Source organism: Cebidichthys violaceus, unplaced genomic scaffold (assembly GCF_023349555.1).
Source record: "Cebidichthys violaceus isolate CVI_PGR_0920_01 unplaced genomic scaffold, fCebVio1.0.p SCAF_12, whole genome shotgun sequence".
In the NCBI taxonomy this organism is placed as follows: domain Eukaryota; kingdom Metazoa; phylum Chordata; class Actinopteri; order Perciformes; family Stichaeidae; genus Cebidichthys; species Cebidichthys violaceus.
The window spans coordinates 2430574-2451803 of NW_027176285.1; the positions used below are offsets into that span (position 1 = coordinate 2430574).

Sequence of the window (21230 nt, forward strand, 5' to 3'; positions counted from 1 at the left end):
TCGGGCCACGGATCAGCAAATTGTTGCTGCCACCGTGTAACATTCTAGAAATGTTTAAATCCTGCCTCAAGAGGACCTTTCACACCAGAGGCCCAAGTTTGACTTCACACACAGCAAGGGCCGTTTATGTTAATGGAGAGTGAGGCTCTCGTTGTTATCATATCTACAGCTTAGTTATGCCGTTCGCCCGTCAACCTAGTATCAATCCGTACAGCTCAGCCTTTCAGTTTTATTGTGCTACTGGACTGCTCCAAGTGCCTCTACAAATGCATGAATACATATTTGAATAAATGAAACAAACAAATAGATTCATATCTGAAATGTACTACTTGATTAAGAAACTGCACTACTGTGGCGACGTCACTTTCATTAACTGAAAATGTAATTTTACGGAAGGTCAACAAGGAATAATCCGACAACCGCAGTGAAGCCAGAGAACTCGGCTGCAGAGAGAGCGACTCGGTGTCCCAACGGCGAGTACCGCGTTACGTCATGTTCAGACAAACCAACGGGGCCGTCAGCTGTTCACTCCAGATGAGACCGGAGGCGTGACCATTTAAAAAGACGGGTCAGTTGTAGTTTTTACACAGAAAACATGTTTTATAAGCTGCCGCCTTATTTAGATTTTTGTAGTGGAAGGTTTATTGTACAGATAAATTCCCTTCCCCCTGTTGTCTCGTGTCTTGGCTGCTGATAAAACCAAACTGGACTTCCTGGTTCCTATTTTAATAACTTCTCAACAGTTACTAAAAAAACATCATGTCTCTGCCAACAGAGCCATTTATGTTTCTTATGAAGATGTTATGGGCTTTAAGGGGCAGGGAAATCCAGCATGGGTGAAGACTTGTGGGTAGTGTGTGTGTCTGTGTCTGTGTCTGTGTGTGTGTGTGTGTGTGTGTGTGTGTGTGTGTGTGTGTGTGTGTGTGTGTGTGTCTTTGTTCAGACCAGTTGCCACCAGTGCTCAGTGTGTGTTGTCATGCTCTGGCACCACAGCTAAACCAACGGGCCTATAAATTGCATACGAGACCCATAAATACACTCGTGTATATATATATATATTCCTGCAGCTTTTTTATTTTTTTTTAACTCGGGAGCCGACAGAGAAACCATCCGTCATAACTTCAAACGAATGCAACACGAGCCAATAAACCTATAAATAAGACATTCGCTGGATTTATTTTGACTGCGGCACATAAAAAGTGGGCTCACACATATTCCCCCCCCCCCCCCCCTCTGTCGGACGAACACTTCAAGTTCAGATGATTCTCGGCTGAGGTCCCCCCCCCCCCCCCGCTCATGTGACAGATCTGTCACACGTGTGTCTAATCTATGTGTTTGTATGCACATCTGTACGCGTGGGACTTTGCATATTTGGTATTCATTGTGGTGTACGGGATGAATTCCACAGCGGGACACACACACACACACACACACACACACACACACACTGGGCAGGCGTTATTCAATCCCTGTGTTTGTGGGCTTTGGCTCGGTGCCGCTCCACATGACCGCCCACGGAGAGAGAGAGAGACAGAGAGAGAGAGAGAGAGAGAGAGAGAGAGACTTCAAAGAAGGTTTTGGGGGCTCCCCCCCCCCACCGAAGGAGCCACCGACTCTTCTGCCTGTTAAAATAAACTCCAGTTACGGGGGCACTGTCCTAATTGGCTCCAAAAGCCATCAGTTTGTTTATCTTAAACCCCTATAGGCTGACGTCTCTTGACTGTGTGACTCACATGAAATCGACGCCATTTTGGTGGGTCATTGTGTCCAATGTTCCTCAGAAGTCCACAACACTCTTGACAGCTACAGGAAGACTGACACCTTCTGTAGCGCTCTCCACCGAGCACAATTCATCACGCCACACACACACACACACACACACACACACACACACCAATGGGTTCTACTGTGCTACTTCCATTCCTACCTAATAGAGCAGTGCATACGCTGTGTTTTAAGTTTGCAGTAATAGTGAAATCATTATTGTCACTGCAGCCCTATAGTGACAACACATATGGTATTACTGTACCATTATGAATATATTATTTTTCACTCTTGAAGACGTGCTCTGGTGCTAATAGTTTCCATGCTGCGTAGTGAGATGATCCTCCTGAATCTGCGCTCAAAATGCTGTCAAAAGTTTTATTTATAGCGCGGCCTCGACGATTCTTCAGTCCAAATCCTTGCGATGCACGGGGGCTGACGTCGACCTCTGGCAAAGTATGGTAGGTCACTTTTAGTGGAATTTGTACGGAGTGGCAGATAACTCACAGGATCATGATCACAGGCAACTACCGCAACCAGAGGCCTTATGTCAAACCGCACTCTTTACCTCTCACTAACCTCACAGGACTGCAGACCCGCTGCTAGAGAGGGCTTAAAAACAAACAGGGACGTAATGATGTCAAGCAGGACGTGCAGCAATAGGATTCATGGAAATGTTTTTTTTTTAGTAATACAATACAATTTTACTGTGTAGTTAAATGTTTATTGTAAAAGTGGAAAAAGACCTCAGCTTTTCCAATGAAAACAAACACAACTTAAACCACTTCCTCATGGAAACATGTTAAGACTCTCCTGCAGTGGGAGGGACTTTGTGGTGAAAGTGTTGTTCCATTGATTGGGCATTTACACCTGGAATCAACACTTTTAATGGAATAAATTGTGTTCCATGAGCTGGGATTGGTCCCGTCGATGGTGCCGCCACCATGTGCAGCCTGGCTGTGTCTTTTTTTTTCCTTCTTCTTTATTTCTTCAGTGGATTCTGGCTCATATTTTATTTATTTTTTCTAACAATCTATTCTGACATTTCTCAACAACTCGGAACAGCTCATGCTCACATCCTGCACACCTTTTGCTCACTTTCCCTGAACATCTTGAGTTGCATTGACAGCATTGGGACAAAGAGAGAGAGGGGGGGGGGTAGCCTTTTGTTCCGCCCCCTTCCATTGACATCAGAAAAATCAATGGAAGGATGATCTGAACTCCCACAGCAGGTTACAGGGCTGTGGTTCAGGTGGTCGGTCGAAGTGTCCTTGAGGAAGATTGCTCTCCAAGAGTAAGCTAGCGTCTTTCATGGCGGGCTCCGCCACCATCGGTGTGTGTGTGTGTGTGTGTGTGTGTGTGTGTGTGTGTGTGTGTGTGTGTGTGTGTGTGACTTATGTGTGTGTGTGCATGGGTAAGTACAGTCTATGTACCCTTTACAGTGGTACTGATAGCATAGTGACGTGCCACCCGTGTGACAACACATAGGTCGAGTTTAAAACGGGCCAAATCGCGTCTCTTGTAACCCCGGTAACCGCTAGGGCAGCCTGCCCTGCGTGCACACAGCTCAGAGTCATTATGTGTGCTGCATTACATCGGCGTCTCTGTCAGTTACCTCCGGCGCTGCCGCCTTCTCCCTCCATTACCAACCCTCCATCAATGCCTCCATCCTTCCCTCCTCCTCGCTGCTCCATATTTAACGGCATTGAACAAATGGCAGCCTCCATTAACCAGGCATGTCCAGGTCACTTAGCGTCGAAGATCTAGGAGGGGAGAGGTACCAATTTGAATCTCTCTCTCTCTCTCTCTCTCTCTCTCTCTCTGTCAGCAGACAACGGTCGTGTCTCAGCGCTCCGTAGGAACCAGCTGTCTCTAAGCCAAGGATTAAATGATTCACTTACCAGCCGTATTTTTAATCCTCGCTGTCTCACTCTCACTCTCAGATGCACACACACACACACTTTGTTGCTTCACTAAATTAAATAATATTTGAATTATATCTGAGAGTTAGATATGTGTAATTAAACATTGACATTTGGGCTGCGAGTGGAAACCGGGGGTGTTAAAGCTATAGCACATCCAGCAGAACGTACCCTTACAACAAGTCAGCCATGTGTTCCATTATAAGCACATTAGATGGAAGTGCTCGTCTAATGAGGTGATTGAGTGCTTCAGCAGGCGGGGGTGCGCGCCATCTGCTTTGAATCCGACAGATTAATATCGTTACGTGTCACTCCTCGGGCTGTCAGTCCACTGCATGTAGTGCAGCGCTGCGACGCTCCGGCTGATGCTGCATAGTTTAGGTCGCGTCGGGGTCGAACAAACCTGCTGCAAGGTGTAAACGTCCTTAACTCAGAGGCTGGACTGGATGAGGGCGGTTGGGGTTAGTGTGGCTGACCGGGAACATTAGGAGAACTCAATCGATGGATCAATAATCGAAATAATTGTGCGTTTGCATCCCTGATCTCGTGAGAAACATTAAGGACATTCCGTGTGTCATTTTACGCCGCGAAACAGCCACAGTTTTATCACTTAGTCTGGTTTAGGAAAAATCTAATGGTTGGGCTTAAAAATAAGTATGTAAACCAAGTAAACCGCAAACAACTTAACGTAAGTCGATAAACACACTGGGACACGAACAGCGGCCGCAAACGCCAGACTCTTGGCTGGAAGTTGTGTTTTTGTTTTTACCCTCCCACCCGGCATTAGTAATCTTTGTCACTCTTTATTATACGTTACTCGCTCCGAGCGTATTCACGTGTGTGTGTGTGTGTGTGTGTGTGTGTGTGTGTGTGTGTGTGTGTGTGTGTTTTTAAATTGCAGTCGGTACGGATGACATGGTGTAAAATAGGCACGTGAAAAGTGAGCGTGGCGTTGTTTCTGCACGCTTACATGACTTCTAAATTGTTGTGTCATTCATACCCGGCTGAGATTATAGTAAAATTATACGGGCACAGCATCTTCATCGTGGTCTTCTGACAAAATATACTTCCTTGGCGAAGAGGACGATAAACATTGATTCACTTGTGATTTTTGATGCCAACCTTGGCGCTCAGTATTTTTGGGTCTCCAGCTTATTCCATATTTCTTTTGTGTGTTTGTTTTAACTCTGAGCCATGTGCTTTTTTTTTTTTACTCATTCAATATAGGCTTGCGAATGTGCCAGGTTGCTCTTGATGTTCTGCGCCGTCCCGAGGGCGTTATATACGACTAAACTCAGCGTTTGGTGAAGAGGAATAAAAGTCTGGGAGAAAAAGGAGAAGAAAGAAAAATGACGGTCCTCTTGGCTGCTGGGAGAAAATGGAAGAAAAACAACAGATATTTGTATTTGTGGCGTCTTTTTCTTGAAGCAGCAGCTTCTGTAAAGTACCGATTGTACCGTGTGTGTGTGTGTGTGTGTGTGTGTGTGTGTGTGTGTGTGTGTGTGTGTGTGTGTGTGTGTGTGTGACGTCTGGTACGGTTCGCTTATGGCACAACCCTACCGGCCTTATTGTCGTGAGGCGACCCACTTGGCAATGCGGCGATCGTAAAAGAAGCTCAAACGCCTGTAAATCGACAGCACAGCCGTGAACGCGGTGGGCTCACCTCCACCGCTCCGTCATGGGAGGAGCCCAATCTATTATCATCAGCGCGTGGCTCCTCCTCCGCCTCCTGCGAGAGTCCTCCCGTTTTGCCAGAAGAAGCTGCACCAAACTACGTCTACGGTACTGTAAGAGGGCTCAGCGGCCAACAACCGCTCTCACCCGAGAATCTCCACCAAGGCAGAGCCAAGAAATAAGCAAGGAAGTGCTCGGCTGACCCTTTCCACCCGAGGAAACCATCTGTTTCTGAGCCCCGCCCCCCTCAGGACAGTAATACTGCTGTATCTCGGCCAGCGATGTCCACCTCATCAACAGCTCCTTATCCGATGAGGCCTCTTGGCTCGATTCCTCCTGCAGCTTAGATGAAGTCAGATCAACTGAAACACCGTTATGTAAAGATTAGATTCTATTAATTGCACACAGTAGAATGGAGCACACACAAAAGTGCTCTTTAAAGTAAAAATCCTACATGATATCCAGTCTCACATCACCATATCAATAATGAATATACAGTAGGGCCCAGGGTACACGCCACAAATACGAAAAAATATATATTTAAATTAACCAATTTGCCATTTGTACTCACTGGAGGACACAGATACCCGCTGTGCTGTTGGTGATTATTTTCTCTCTGGTGTTGGCTTGTAAAGGGACATAAACGCGTGTATGTATCATCTCTAATACCTACATTTTATTAGATAATGACTTCAATATATCAGATTCAGTGTGTGAGAGCGCCATACTGCAAGCATATAAGTGTGTGTGTGTGTGTGTGTGTGTGTGTGTCTTTCTCTGTACATGCACCCCCCCCCCGTGCAACGTTTGCTTCATATTGCTAAACTCCAAAACTCAATCTATGTATTGTTCCAGCAAACCCATTATCAGAGGTTTTGTAATGTAATTCAGAAAGTACAAGGTTGATAGTGTTCCAATCCGCCTACACAGGAGGTATTGCTTTATTTATTTATATATATATATATATATATTTTAAAGTTCTGTGTTTATGCTCACTGATGAGAACAGTAGCGGGTGGAGCAGCGGCGTCTGCATTTACATAACGCTGAAAAGAAAAAACGGGTGTTAAAAGCGCTTTGAGCGGTCGGAAGACCGGGGAAATGGCGCTATTCAAGTATTCAAGTGCATTTTACTATTCGCCATTCACTTCTAAACGACAAAACGCCACACTTCATCTGAGATTCCGAGAGCGCGCCAAACGATTTGCAATTAGCTTCAGTCACCGGCCCGGTAAGCCCCGAGTAAGAGCAGCAGATGTCCGTAGCGTGTCGACTAAGCAACAAATCTGGCCTCTCAAATTCTGGCAGAAAGATACAAAAACGACACCGCCGTTCCTGCGACAGAACAAAAAAAAAAAAAGAAATAGGCCACAGCGATCATATCATCGGAAGATTGGATCCGGAAAGCAAGTGGCATTAGAGCTCCAGATAAGCACATCCCCACACCGGTAATGCCGCGTCAGCTGGAAACTTTGCAACTGATGAATAAAGAATTGGTTTGATTTAAAAAGAAATTTGATGTACAAGTCTTTGCACCGCCGAGAGAGGAACAGGAGAAGGTCAACTCGCTGGGGATGGATGAGGGGATGGCGTGCATTGGTGAGAGGTGGCATTGATGGGTGTGAACTCCAGCTGCCTCCTGGATTGAATTTACAGCATCGCACAACAAGTACGAAACCCTGTTAGTTAGGAGGAACTTATGGAACACTCTAAACTCTGATGCCTCGGAGCGGGATTCCGACTTGCCCACTCGTTTTGCACTTTACGTGATCTTATTTAAAATAAGTTTATCATTTTGAAATCACACTTAAAGGACACGAGTGTGTTTAGATGAAACGGTACAATATTTGTTCACAGTGTAAAATGCCTTTTTTTAAAAAAAATAAAAATAAAAATTTAGGCTGCAACATGATTTATGCTTGCTGAAGTCTGGAGGATTAAAACAAAAGGAAAAGAAGATGAATGTTGCTTTAACATAATTTCATCTCACAAAAGTGTGATTATTATCATGCACATTCGTATTTCATATTTATGTGAAATTGCCAATACCAACTCATACTTTCCTGCAAGGCTGCCTGACACTGCGGTCCATTACCCATAATTCCTCCATTGTGTTTGTCCCTTTCAGAGCTAGAAGTGCTTTGCCCCCGTTCTGCGGCCCACTCCTGTGTCTCCCTTTTGTCCCTCGTCTCTTTCACATCAAACTAGTTCTTATTGTATTTTATCTACAGTACGGGGAACATTTTTGGAAAAAGATCTTCCTTTTTGAGAAGAGCAACTTCTTTAAACTACAATCTAAGATGTAGGAGTCGGCATTTTCTTTTAAAGATCTGCATGTACTTAGCATAGTTATGTAAAGTGTGTTTACCCGAATGCCCGTGCTGTTTTTGTCAAACAGTCGACATTCCTTGCCAGGTCTATGCACAAAATTTAGGATCCACACACAAATTTATTGAATCCCACGCAGGTTATTTGTTGACACTTTCCTCAACAGAAGAAAAAGTTTGGTGAGTGAGAATCGGTGTGTGCTCGTGTCAAACGCAAATGCATTCGGTGAAACAAAAATGCGTTTTGCACATCTGGCTGTTCTTACTGACAGAGATGGGGGGGGGGGGAGGTTTTTTAAATCTATTGAAACTGGAAGGCCACTCCATTGTCATCAGCCACCAAAGTTTGCCTTCAAGTATGATCCTTATTCTATTTAAATCTGTCACATCAGTCGTACCTTTTTCTAAAATGGGCCTGTGAGACATCGAGACAGAGACTCGCTGTTTTTTGAGCCGAGGAATGATGGAAAGGTGCAAAAAGACGCATCGTGTTTACACAGGCGTTAACACTTTTTGTTGCCTGCTTCAATTTGTGTCCCCGAGGCGGCACTCGCACCAGCATTTCAGACGTCAGACTGACAACCTTCCTTTTTATCTCAGTAAGATTTACATGCTGATGGCTGACATGGATTGACAGAGTGCACTGCACAAAAACATAACGTGACCCACTCTTTCAAAAATGTTTCAAAGTCCCCAAAAAAACTTCCGGCAGAATTCAAGTAATACTTATTCATGTGTCAGCGAGATGCGTACGCGCGGCTTATGAAGGTTCGCCCGCGACTCCCGCAACGTTTCTGTGAATGTGACCGATGCGATGTTACCGTGGGAACCGTCGAATCTGTGACCCGCAGCAACTAGTTGGACAAGCAAGGCTAAGGGTCGACAGCCATGGAGCCGTACGTGAGTTAAATGCTCGCGTCAGCGTGCTGATTCGGTCATAAACAAAAGCACAAAATACAAAAAATTCCCCAGATTATGGCGCTAGATGAAAGGTCAGGGAATCCAATCACAACTCATCCTCTGGGGACCAGGAATGTTCCACATCAAACCAATAGTTGTTGAGGTATATTTTTACATCATGGGGCCACCGGCGGAAAGGTCATGGGATTTAGATATATCGCTGCACAAGTGAAGAGTTTGACCTTTTTGGTGGTGCTGGAGGAATAATTATCAAAGTCATTAAAATGAATCCTCTGGGGACCTTGAATACCTGTTGTAAATTAAATGACAATAGTTGTTGACATATTACACTCTGAACCATTGAAGGCAACCTTATGGTGGCGCCGGAGGACAAGTGTGGAGATCTCCCAACATTTATCCTCTGGGGACCATGAATGTCGGTGCGATATTTCATCGTTCTCCATCGAGTAATTGGTGGGCCAAACCGACATGCGTTGCCATACTGGTGCCATACTGCTAGCATGGCTAAAAAGGAAAGGAAGAAGTTGATGGGAGCAGACGTGGGGTCTTTTTATTAACATTCTTTTCTCCTGTTTTCATCGTCCTGTTGAAGCCTTTGGCAGCTCGGTTGCGGAGCCTGCTGTACAGTTTCTCTGAAACGGATAAAACCGCATCCCCGTCGGGTCCTGACCAAGGCGCACAGCTCATCCATCTCGTCTTGACCTTGTGTATATTTTCCCCAAGACAACGGATGGAAGGTGGGGTTCAAGTATGCCGTCACTCTTGCTATCTCACTTCACACCTCTTCCATCTCTCTCTGATGGGAAAGATAGCAAACCAAGTAAAGGGAAAAGTTGAATGTGAACAGCAGTTGCAGTAATATCTGGCACTTTTTGGTTTTAGCTCTCTGTAAAGCCATTGCACATTCGATCCACTGTTAATGAAGTAATATTAATAATTTAAGCTTTACAGTTTAAAAACTGTTGAATAACCGCAGCAAAAAAGAAAAGCAGTGCCAGCGTCCCAATCGCGTTCGTCCAGAAGTTCAAAGATGTGAACAGTCAGGGGTTCAGTCGTCCCTCCAACCATCCTCAGTTATTCTCCTTGTGTGCCTCTGTCCTCTAAAGCTCACATACCGTCAGATGAAGGGAGGAGTGACGCTCCTCTCTCCAATTTTCCATTCAACTGGGTCCTTCTTACCCTCTCTGACATCATGCTTGGAAGCGTGAATGTCTCTCACACACACACACACACACACACAGAAACAGAAGTGCTGTAGGAACATCTCGGATTAAGCGTGACCTGCGGGTCAACGCACGCTGTCAGCGTAGTGCACACACAGCACTACTGTTTCAGCTTCTCACCCAATCGTACACTCTAACCAGCTAAACGCAACGAGCGTCAGCAGGCCTCTCGGGGAGGCTGGGTAGAATAAAGTGAAGCATTTTTAATGAATAAAAAACACGCAACCGCCGTACACTTGGACGCTCGAGGGTCGTTGTGAGTTGTTAACCTTTTTTGCTTCTCCAGACCAAGCGATGAAGTGAAACTGCCTCCGTTGTGAGTGGAGGAGCGAGGGTGAGACTATCGATGTGGAGAGGAAGGAGTTCAAGTCATTCACTATCATCTGCTTTACCGTCAGAGCTGTACACTTTAACCCAGGGAAGAGCTTGTGCTTGTACAACTGACCACACGATCAGATGTTAGAGTTTAGGATCAGTTGTTGAGAAAATTACGCAGCAGTCAGCCAAACATCTGTAGGCGGTATTAGGCGTAAATAGCAAATGAACAGAAATAGTTTGTTTTAAAGGATTTCATTTACTTGTGTCGTGTTGAGCAATCCACATTAGAAACATCCACTCTGGGAAGGTGCAGTGCAGACAGCTAGCCATTAGCTACCTGCAACCTTTAAGGTGGAATGTTGTTTTTTATTGGCTCTCTTGCATGAAAAAATAAGTTTCAACGGGGTTATTTATGGAAACTGTAAATATGATATTTTCTCACAAACAAAATGGTCGTTTCTGCCTATGCACACAGGAGATAAAAGGTGTTTTTCACAAGACCAAGGACAGATAATAATAAAAAGAACATCTCCAAGGTTCTGAGTGAATGAACGAGTGCAGCAAATTCATTGTAATCCATCTGACAGTTGTTGTTGGATGAACATTCAAAGTTCAGATATTTCACTCAAGACCACAAATAGAAAAATCATTGTGCGATCGGCCATCTTGACTTTTGACTATGGAGATGCCCCCCTTGCTCTCATGCTGCTTATTCAAAAATCGACTGACTTATCCTAATTCTACTTCCCCTAAATAGCTGTAATTCTTTCATTTCTCCCTTGTCCTCCACCTCTCTTGTTCCTCAGACTAGACTAGGTAAGGTCCGTTCTGACGTCATATTTCCGGTCGGCGATGATCTCCTTCTTGTCGGCGCTGAGAACCACCTTCACGTCACTTCAGGTCCTTTCACTCCACAGGCCGTAAAGCACCCTAGTTGTAGATCACACCAGTCCATCTGCAGGGTGTTAAATTCACAGATGTGGTCCGGCTCTCCGGCTGGTGCTGAGTCTTTCACCAGAGACTCTGCCTCTCTTGTCCTGTCCGCCAACGGGTGGAAGTGCCTCACAGAAAACGGATGAGATCGAGGGCCTCGGCATAATTCTCCTTTTTTGGTGTGATCCAACATCCCCCCCGTTTTATCACCTGCAATTTCTCTCTCCCGCCGTTGCTTATATCCGGCACCGAGGAGGTGCGAGACAGGTGCACAGGTGAGAGTAAATCCTTCATTTCTTCAGGAAATGGTGTTTGCTTTAAAAGTCTTCCGTTGGTTTCAGCTTTTTTTTTTTTTTTTTTCTTTTTTTTTTTTTTATGAGCTCCTCAGTCAAACACACAGGCTGTCATTGCCCCGCCTGTTATATCATTTCCAGTTCAATGCTTTAAGTACGCGATTTCTCCGAATAAGCCCGTGATATAAAATGGAAAAGCCTCTCAAACTGCTCCGGAGAGTGATAGCATCGCTGCAGCTATTGCATACACTCCCTGGGTGTTACGGAGAAATCTCTGGGCTGAGAGCCGAGAGATTTGGTGTTGATGGATGTGACACAGAAGGGGAGGGATTCTCTGTGGGCCTTTTTTTTTTTGGGGGGAGCCTAATGCTTTGATGCTTTTTGAACACAACGGCCTTTTTATGCATCAGACTGTGTGTTTGTTTGAATATACACACACACACATATATATATTTTGTGTGCCATTTGTTTTGCAGTAACATAATATGACATACTGTGTTTACATCTGGGCCTGCATTTATCAAAAAATGCAAATAAGAATGAAAAGAGGAGAGACGTGGTTTGGCATTCATGTAATGTATCAATATGTAAACTTGAGATTGTTTTAGATTGCCATTGCGGCTGCTTTCTTGTAAACCGTTAGATCTGAATGCACTTTATACATGTTGCACCACAAGAAGACCGCTAGCGATCAAACACTGGCGTTAACACACGGCCGTTTAAGTTATTTAAAGAACGAGCTTTGCAAATGTTTGTTGAGGAAGGAAACTTTGTCAGACCTCAAGGATGTCAAGAATCGTTTGTTTACAAGAAGGCTTCACGGGACACCTTTTAATTACGCCCAAAGATAGAAGTAGAAGTTTCACACAAATAGCATGAAAAACACTCAAAATCCCAAACAATCTGTGAAACAATGTCAGAACTTTTTTTTTTAAAAAGAAGCAAGAAAATGGGGCAGAAGTCACTTAAATCCCTCTTTGATTTGCTCCTGTCTGAGCATACATGCGTTTAATCATTTGATCGCTCGAGAGCCGCTCTTAAAGATTTCTCATTACGCTGGCAGGAGTGAGCCGTTTGATACGTCTCCAAAAAAAAAAAAAACACAACTTCAAACCTCCTCGGTCGGTTGTTGCGAGTCTTCTGTGAAGCGCTGCCGCTTTTTGTATTGCTCCTTCACCGCCTCGTAACCTTTTCAACAGACAGGAGAGTAAAGGTCTGCCTCCGTCCTCCGAGGCCTCGCAGCGCAATCTAAACACCGAGAGACGGCCGCCGCTCCGAGAGACGCCGTCAAACGTCCCGCGGCGAGTCCTCGTTCCCTCGGCGATAAGGCCGAGGGGGTTGGAGGGATTCGGCAGCTGTTCGTAACAGAGGAAGGTTTTGTCCGACTGGCGGGGGAGGATGAAACTGATTGAGCTTTATATAGAAGGCCAGCAGGGTGACCTTTGACCCGTTAGGGAAGAGAGTTGGTCCCCTCTGACCGGATGTGTTGCGTGATGCTGGAATGACTTTAATCGGAAACAGGAGGACGAAGGGACTCGAGGCAAAGACAGAGCGCTCTGTTCAAGGGCTGCTTATAGGCAGTGTCTTTCCGTCACACTGTTCTGTTTCTATTCTCTCGTCTTCATGCTGACTGTCACTCTTATTTTTCATCCGAAACAGGCCAGTATGTACATGAAGCGTCAGGGGGAAAAAAAACCAAGAACACTGGTAGAAGAAGAAGAAATAGAGTGAAGGAAGAGACGGAGAAATGAAACCACAAGGAGAAATATGTCTGTCGCCGGTCCTCCGCTGTACAGCAGGACTACTGGTGACCAGGGCTCACGCGTTTTATCTCACAGATAACGTAGAACAGGACAAACAAAAACCTCCGGTGATTCAGTACCCACTGTAATTCCTGTTGGTAATGTGTGGCAGGCTGAGGACGTGTGTGTGTGCGTATATGCGTATGTACGAACTATTAAATTACAGCGGGACTAAACGGAGAATCTCCTTTTGGATGAAACGCAGACTGGATTAGTCGTTTACCGGAGCGGAGTGCTCCGGAGCTTCATCAAAGACTTCAGAAGTGTGCTATATGCTGCACACTCTGGAGAGACACCTCTTGCTTTGCATATTCTGGGATGCTTAAAAAGGCTGACACCTGTACTGTGACTACATTAGTTAACTTAAGAGGCAATATCCTCTAATGCAGCGGCTCCTATAACCTTTATGGCTTCCCAGCCTGTCTCCTCACAGCCCCCCCTCCCCCCCCCCCCCCTCGTCATCATTTGCATAATGTCCAGTGTTTCGGAATAAAAGGAAACATATTTTTTGTTTTTATTATTATTTCTTACTGCGACTTGGGAATCCTCCTGCGACTCTTCATTTTTATCTTGCAACCCAAAAAAAGGAAGGTTGTATAATAAAACGCCTTTAATATTTAATATTGCATGGCCGGCTCCTACGCATGTTGGCTAAACATCTTCATCATTGTGTTTTAATTCATACAAGGGCGGGTTTGTAATTTACACCATAAATATGAAGTGGCACATTGTACATTGTGAGCGAGGCCGTCACCAAAAAAATCCCACTTCCTCTTCAAGAGCCCAAAGTATTTCGCTTTCATCCCGACCTGTTCAGGCTTTTGTATTTGTACAGTATGTGGCCGTGTTTTAAAGCAGCGTATCATTAAAGTGTGCCATTCTTCGTGGAGCAGTATGCTGAGTGATGGGGAATATAATTATGTTACATAATCACTATAATCAGTTTGCTGTGTTTTCTTTTATTTTCCACTCTACCTGTTTTGAATGACTTCTACTAATCATTCTGTATTCTGAATGAAGAGCCTAAGTGGTTTGATTCCTAATAAAATTATTATTAATTATAGCGAATTGTATGCAAAGACAAAAAGGAAGCGATACGGGGACACCAGGAACAAGAAATGATGTTCTTTTTAGGATATTAAAAAAAACTGATATTGCAATGTGAATAACAACAACAATGTGTGTGTGTGTGTTACACTGGTTCTGTGTGTGTATTTATGTATTCCACATCCTCTCATCTCTGCAGAGGCTCCTCAGTGTGCTGCATCATTTCTAAGTGATAACGAGATCAAAGTGTCTCATTAACAAAACCCGAACCGCACTTTGAACGCACAGCGAGCGCAGAGCGCGTCTCATCCGAACGCATTATCCTGCAAATATCAACATTTAGCATGATTCTGCTTGTGTTTTTGTTTTTTAATACAGGCCTGTTATTGTTACCATAATAGTGATTGTACACATGCCTCTCACTGTGCAGGATGAGCCTCATCCTGCACGTCTGTCCCTGTGTCGGCCATCTTTACTCAACGCTGCATCACATCCGCACCTCGTCTGTCTGACACTCGGTCAAAGTCCTCGTCCTGTAATGCAAAATGCATACCAAACGTGAGGTTTAAGGTGACGAGGGGCGAGGCATTGATATTCAGACGGTCACTTTGGGGGTGAAGTATTCCTTTTAAGAGGATGGGACTCCTTTTATTCCTCCTAATGGAGCCGGTCTGAATCGCTGCTTGCTCAATAGATTATAAAGCTTTAACGGTGTTCTCAATACCCGTTTCTTTTTGCCAGGATTTTCATCATTAAACTTAAACAGACCCAAATTACTTTTTGTGTTTGTCAAACTTCAGAATGGTCTGTAAAACCACCGTCTTCATAAACCAAACGCTTCCTCAACTACTTAATTAATTCCACGTTTTTTCCCTCTTCATGGTGAATCTACATTTGTAGCGTGAAACCTTGAGCGTGTCATTTTCTAGTACGAACACGCTCCCTTTTTTATTTTGGGGGGGGGGGGGGCTTGAAAATTGGCTGTTAAAAAAAGTTGGGTTTTGTGCCCTTCATATAAAACACAGTGGTTGCGGTCAGCTTGAATTAGGAAACGATGTTTCTACGCTGAAGAATAGTAGTTAAGTGCTCACAGGAACTTATAAAAACCAGTCTGACGATATAGACTCCGCCAACAAACACTGCCCTGCTCCATTCAAGTCTCTGTGAAAGTGTTAAAAAACACACACCGGGAGACGCAACTGCCTGTTCTTCTCACTTTACTTCGATGTTATTCATGCAGCTCATACATGACTCACATTCTCTCTCTCTCTCTCTCTCTCTCTCTCTCTCGGTGTGTGAAATCACAGTCAGTGGTTTGCTTTGATGTTTACCAGGCTGCACTACAGAGGGCTCCCTTGAGGATTGAGCCGATCTTAAGGACTCCTCAGAGGTCTCCTTCCATCTCCCTCGTAGTGTCTTTCACCGCCTCACCTTCTCCTCTCTGCTGCGCGTCTCCGCTGACTGATGTGTTCTGTGGGGTTAAGTTCTGACTTATTTTTTATTTTTTATTTTTTGCTTCCTCACTCGCACACACACACACACACACACACACATACGTGGTGACACTCGCTGTATCGCCACCTTTTCCTGAGCAGCAGGCAGTCCTGACAGCTGGATGGATGAGTTTGGGGATTTTTGACAGCGCGTGAACAACGACCTTGCTGTGTGTCCACAAACGAGCGGCGGGATCGATTGTTAGCAACAACCTTGAATGTTGATGGTTCTGAAAAACTCCAGATTATGTTCAATGACGGGAAGTTTTTAACATTCAGTGGCGGCCCTGTTTTTTTGGTCTTGACCTCCACACTCACTTACTTTCCCTGCTTTGTTAAATAAAGGTTGAACTTGTGCCTGCGTGTGACGCTGTGTTGTGCAACGCAGAAAATGTTGAATTTAAAGACAACTTGTTGAGGTGCTGGACTGCAGATACTTCTACTAAATCTAGGTGCATTCGTGGTGCCCAGAGGATGAATCCTGTATTGTTTTAGGTGAACTCCTGACCTCTCCACATTCAAGTTCATAACGTTTGTTTTTTTATGTGAAATGTCTCAATAGTTATTGAGAACGATTTCTCTGGTTTGTGACCTAATCGGCACCACCTCTGATCTGGTGAGATGCGGTCTTAGTTCAACCCCCCGGTGCCATCAGGAAACAAACTGGGACCCACAATGACGTCTATATTCTATATATACAGAGAATATTTTACATAAACGTAGTAAACACTGCTTAGTTTCGCAAGTGGTTAGAAGTAAGAAAAGGCTGTTTTTGTACATTTCTTGTACCAAGTGATAAAGACCATTATTCCTCTGTCTACCGCTGCATTCTGTTGAGTGAGTGCGACACAAGCGGCTCCTTTAAGTTGTTGCGACAGCTGTTTACTCGTTTGTCGAATCGGCTGTTTTCCGGTTCGGACGAGCCGCCGAAGGAAACTTTTAATGCCGACCACAGCAGAGCGGCTGAAAACACGACAGATTACTACTGTACTGTACAAAGAGGCGATTTGATTGTTCAGAAGAAGAAGAAGAAGAAAAAAAAAGAAGAGCTCACTACTGTGGCAGCAGATTTGTGCAGAGGCACGTTCTCTGAAAACGTTCTCTCATTTAAAGGTTCTAGAATATGGGAATACTGGAGTGTTGCACGTTATTTTTTTGGGCCACGCTTTTCTGGGTCTGCTCGTCTTAATAATCCATGATTAGAAGAAGACTGGAGTCTCGGGAATATATATATATATATATATATATATATATATATGCAGCCTTTTCTGTCTGCATTCTGGGCGCCGAACACGTCATTTTAAGATTAAGACACACACACGGTGGTTTACTCGTACAAAATTTTGCAACGAACGTTAAATACTGTACACTGTAAATGTCTCTTCATTGCCTAAGAAACAAGGTACCACTAAATATACTAATAAATACATATAACTTTGACTTTAATCTAAAGTCAAAAGACTTACCTGGAGATAATTGTTTTTGTTTATTATTATTATTTCAGATGCTGCCGCTGCACTCTGAAACTGTGCGTTTTGTATTCATGTCCACTTTCTTTAACAGATTTTTGTCCCATTCCGTATATATGTCCATAAATGTTCTAATGCATTTCCCCGTGCCTAGTGTAAAACCACTCCGTTTGAAAGGTGCTGCAGATACTGCCTCGCCTTTTTTTTGGTGCTTTAAATACTGTCAAAGACGGCGCTTTTGATTGATGCCATCTTAGTGGATTCGGCACTAACGTGAGTGCAGGCGTTGCTCCGTTGTAGTCCAAAGGTCCCCCGAGGGACACAAGCCGACTGTGATTTTGCATTTGTGTGAAGCACAGAGTCAGTTCTCCGAATATGCAGACCCGAGCTGTTACATCTATATTGTTCGTTTCTGGACATCGTACGGTTAAATAAAAAATATATAATAAAAAAATAATATTTGTTTAGCAGTAGCAGGGCTGTGAAGTGAAACCGTCCCTGCGGGAGTGTTTTCTGTAGCTGACCCTGAGGACGGGGAGAGACACAGACATGGACACGGACAGGGATCAATATTGCCTGATAATCTTCTCTTTTTTTTCTGCCAAAACGTTCAGTATGCTGACTCTTAAAAAGTGGGTTGGGTGACTTCTGAACCTTTTAAAGTGCTTTGCTGTTACCTCCAGCTCAGCAGAACCTGCCCCACAATCTCATTGCCTTTGAACCAAGACCACACATACACAACCTTTGATGCCGTTCAGCCACTTCTTCTTCTCTTTTTTTTTATCTTCCCCAGTTTACTGTCATCATTAATTTTCTCTCCTCGTGTTTCTAAAATATTAACGGTATGCGATAGTAAACTTCTAGTGCGTCTCCATCGCCCGCCCTTGGACCCGGGCTTCAACCACCTGGCGTGAGCTCAGATGCTAAAAGCGCATCATCACGTCGACGGTTTAATGAAAAGAGGTCCGTCTCCGTGACATTCCTCAGGTCGTTGTAATAAAAGATTGTTTTGCGTATAAACACAGGGCGTATTTATATCGTACACATCAAATATATAATATAATTCAATACTCGGGTCACATAAAGTCTATTGTCTAAGTCGTTATTTAGACTCGCGTTCTTCGCTCTCTGCTTTCTATACGTGATCAAACTTCTTCAAGCAAACTTTTTTCTGTCTGATAATCCTGATGATACTCGGGGTCAAAATGTGTTCTGTAAACGTTCCTCTTTCTGTGACGAGAAGACGTGGATGAGGAGGCAAATATCAACCGTCAACAGACGGCTCTGGAAGAACTTAAGCCAATTATTAAAAGTCGATAGCGTGTCGATAAAAGTCAGAAAAAAAAACAGGCATGTAAAAGTTTCCAAAAACAGTATTTGCAAAAAGCAAACCAACAGTAATCAAAGTATTGATTAGTAGCTGAAGAATAGGGCCTTTTTAGAGCGGGAAAGCACAGGTGCAGCTAATTAAGTGAACGCTCTTACAGGGACACTTGAGTAGAACAGAGGCATCGTTAACGTGATTAGTAACACCTGTGCCTTTTCTGCCATGACGAGGCAAAACGTCTGATTTTAACCATTGGACACGTTTTCCAGCGGCGCAGTTATAAGCTAGTATGGGGGGGGGGGAACACACAATTGAAGTTGAAATGTAGACAATCTGCTCGTGCTTGTTAACTGATTCGTGAAGCTTTAGTGGGCTACATCCAGGGTCCAGCAGCAAAAAAGTGAACTGCAGTCGATACGGCGCTGTCTGGACCGCAGAGCCCCAAAGCTCCTCCCCGCTGTGTGCTTGTTAATCCACGGTTTATTATTAATATAGAACATGTCACGTTTCCAAAATTGCACCAGAATTCGACGCTGCGCTCCCTGGAGTCCGCAGCAATGCCGCCCGCCGAGTGTGAATTCGGATGAGCGGCTCTCGAGATGTGCAGAGTGCTATAGTTCGATATATGCGTACAAACATTGCATTCGGACGTAAAAACTGTCACATAACCCGAACATGCATATGCGCATACACACACGGTATGCGCAGACGGTAAACACAAACAGGTGTCAGACCCTCTCAGCAGCTTTGGGATACTTGGAGTCCTTTGAAATGCCTGCGATGACCCTTGACCTCTGTGTCTACCGTTTCCCCCTGTTCCAGGACTGGCTGAGCAAGTTTGGCTACCTCCCGCCCCCTGACCCAGTGACCGGTCAGCTTCAGACCAAGGAGGCCCTGACCAAGGCCATCAAAGCCATGCAGAAGTACGGAGGGCTGAAGGAGACCGGAGTCTTAGGTATGTGGCTGCGTGTGCCGAAACGGGAGCATTATAGTTGGCACTTTGGATGGATGGTGTGTGTGTGTGTGTGTGTGTGTGTGTGTGTGTGTGTGTGTGTGTGTGTGTGTGTGTGTGTGTGTGTTTTAACTTCCTGACTACAGTATGTGAGAGTGGGAGAGAGCGACTTTAAAAGTGTACCTGGGGACGGAAAATATAAGGAACGCCCTCCAATAGAATGCCATCCAAGCAACACACACACACACACACACACACACACACACACACACGCAAAGTATGGCTTTAGAAACTGGCAGTTGGAGTCAATCATTCTGACAAAACAATTGTGGAACACGGGTAAAATGTATTTTAAGCCCTTTTGTATTGGATTGCGTGAGATCACTATGGCCCTTGAAACACCTTGTTAACATACATCACACTTGGTGTCACACACACACACAGTAGAGTGACAGTGCTGCATGCTGTGTGATTTATCACCGTGGTATATGCTAAACAGTGTATTGATTAGAATACCTTCTCCCTTGTACATCATTCCTCGCACATGCAGTGTATTGTCAGCCACACACACACACACACACACACACACACACACACAGCAGGTATCTTCTACAAACAGTCATTCTCTATATCATGTACACCACTGCTCCATCTCACGTACACAACTGTAGAGGGTAGAAAGCATCGCACTGTGTGTGTGTGTGTGTGTGTGTGTGTGTGTGTGTGTGTGTGTGTGTGTGTGTGTGTGTAATTTATGGCCCCAACCTCAGCGTGAGAGAGAGAGAGGGAGTGTGGTTGTGCATGCGAGAGGGAGTCGTACGGAGCATGTATGATTTATGCCCTAAACGGACTCTCGTGCACATGCACACATCTCGTGCACATGCACACATCTCGTGCACATGCACACGTATGTATGCATGCATGCGAGCGTGTGCGGTGTGAGTTACAGCTGCCGAAAGATTCATTCGCAAGCAGTTGTCGAGCCGTAGCGGCTGACGTCTTCCGCCGTGTTTATGTCGAACATAATCTGTAATCAGGCGTTAAGTAACTTTTCCAGCCGTCGTGAAAACCGACGTGATAAAAGTTGTGTTTACGGTGTTGTAATAATGTTCGGCGTAATTGATGTTCCTCCGTTAGTCTGCATCACGATTACCTGCCCTCTCGCCTTTCAGACCAAGCCACGCTGGGTCTGATGAAAACGCCCAGATGTTCTCTGCCAGATGTTTCCGAGGCGGAGGGGACAATGGGCCGCAGGAAGCGCGGCTTGAATCCTCAGAACAAATGGAGCAAAAGGCATCTATCCTGGAGGTAAATGATAAAGCACTGTCTGTCTACTATAAGGTTACGCCTCAAACTAAAAGGAGACGATGTCTGGATCATTCAGCATTCACACCGGTATTCATGCTGAGTGCTGAAGGGTGCTTCACAAAGATGAGATCATCCAGTCAATGGAAATGTGCCCAATTCATCCTGCTAGGACGGAGGGAACAAAACACTGCATTTCGGATGCAATTCACTTTTTTTTTGTAATAAGTATGATATTGTCCAAAGACATACTGCGATGTTTCAGTGTTTGTGTTTCAGTGCAGTTCAATCTGTGTCAACTGAGAGCAGGTTATCTAAGCCTAACACAATTCTGTTCAGTCCAGCTCCCATAAGCCATCACACTTTCGCTATTCTCTCCTCCATCTGTGCAGCCTTTGGTAGATTACATTAGGCCACTCTTCCTCAAGGCGGAAATCTGTTTGGTTTCTGGATAAATATTG

The 21230-nt window shown here is 44.6% G+C and overlaps 1 protein-coding gene across 1 annotated transcript in view; it reads left to right on the plus strand.

The window, feature by feature from the left end:
- The window catches only part of LOC137868731 (matrix metalloproteinase-17-like), a 34738-nt gene extending 13962 nt beyond the window's left edge, over positions 1-20776 (plus strand). Inside the window, exons 2-3 of the mRNA XM_068705629.1 lie at positions 19335-19467; positions 20637-20776. Of these exons, the coding sequence (XP_068561730.1) occupies positions 19335-19467; positions 20637-20776 (273 nt within the window). The remainder of the gene's footprint in view (positions 1-19334; positions 19468-20636) is intronic.
- Positions 20777-21230: the final 454 nt, after the last annotated feature.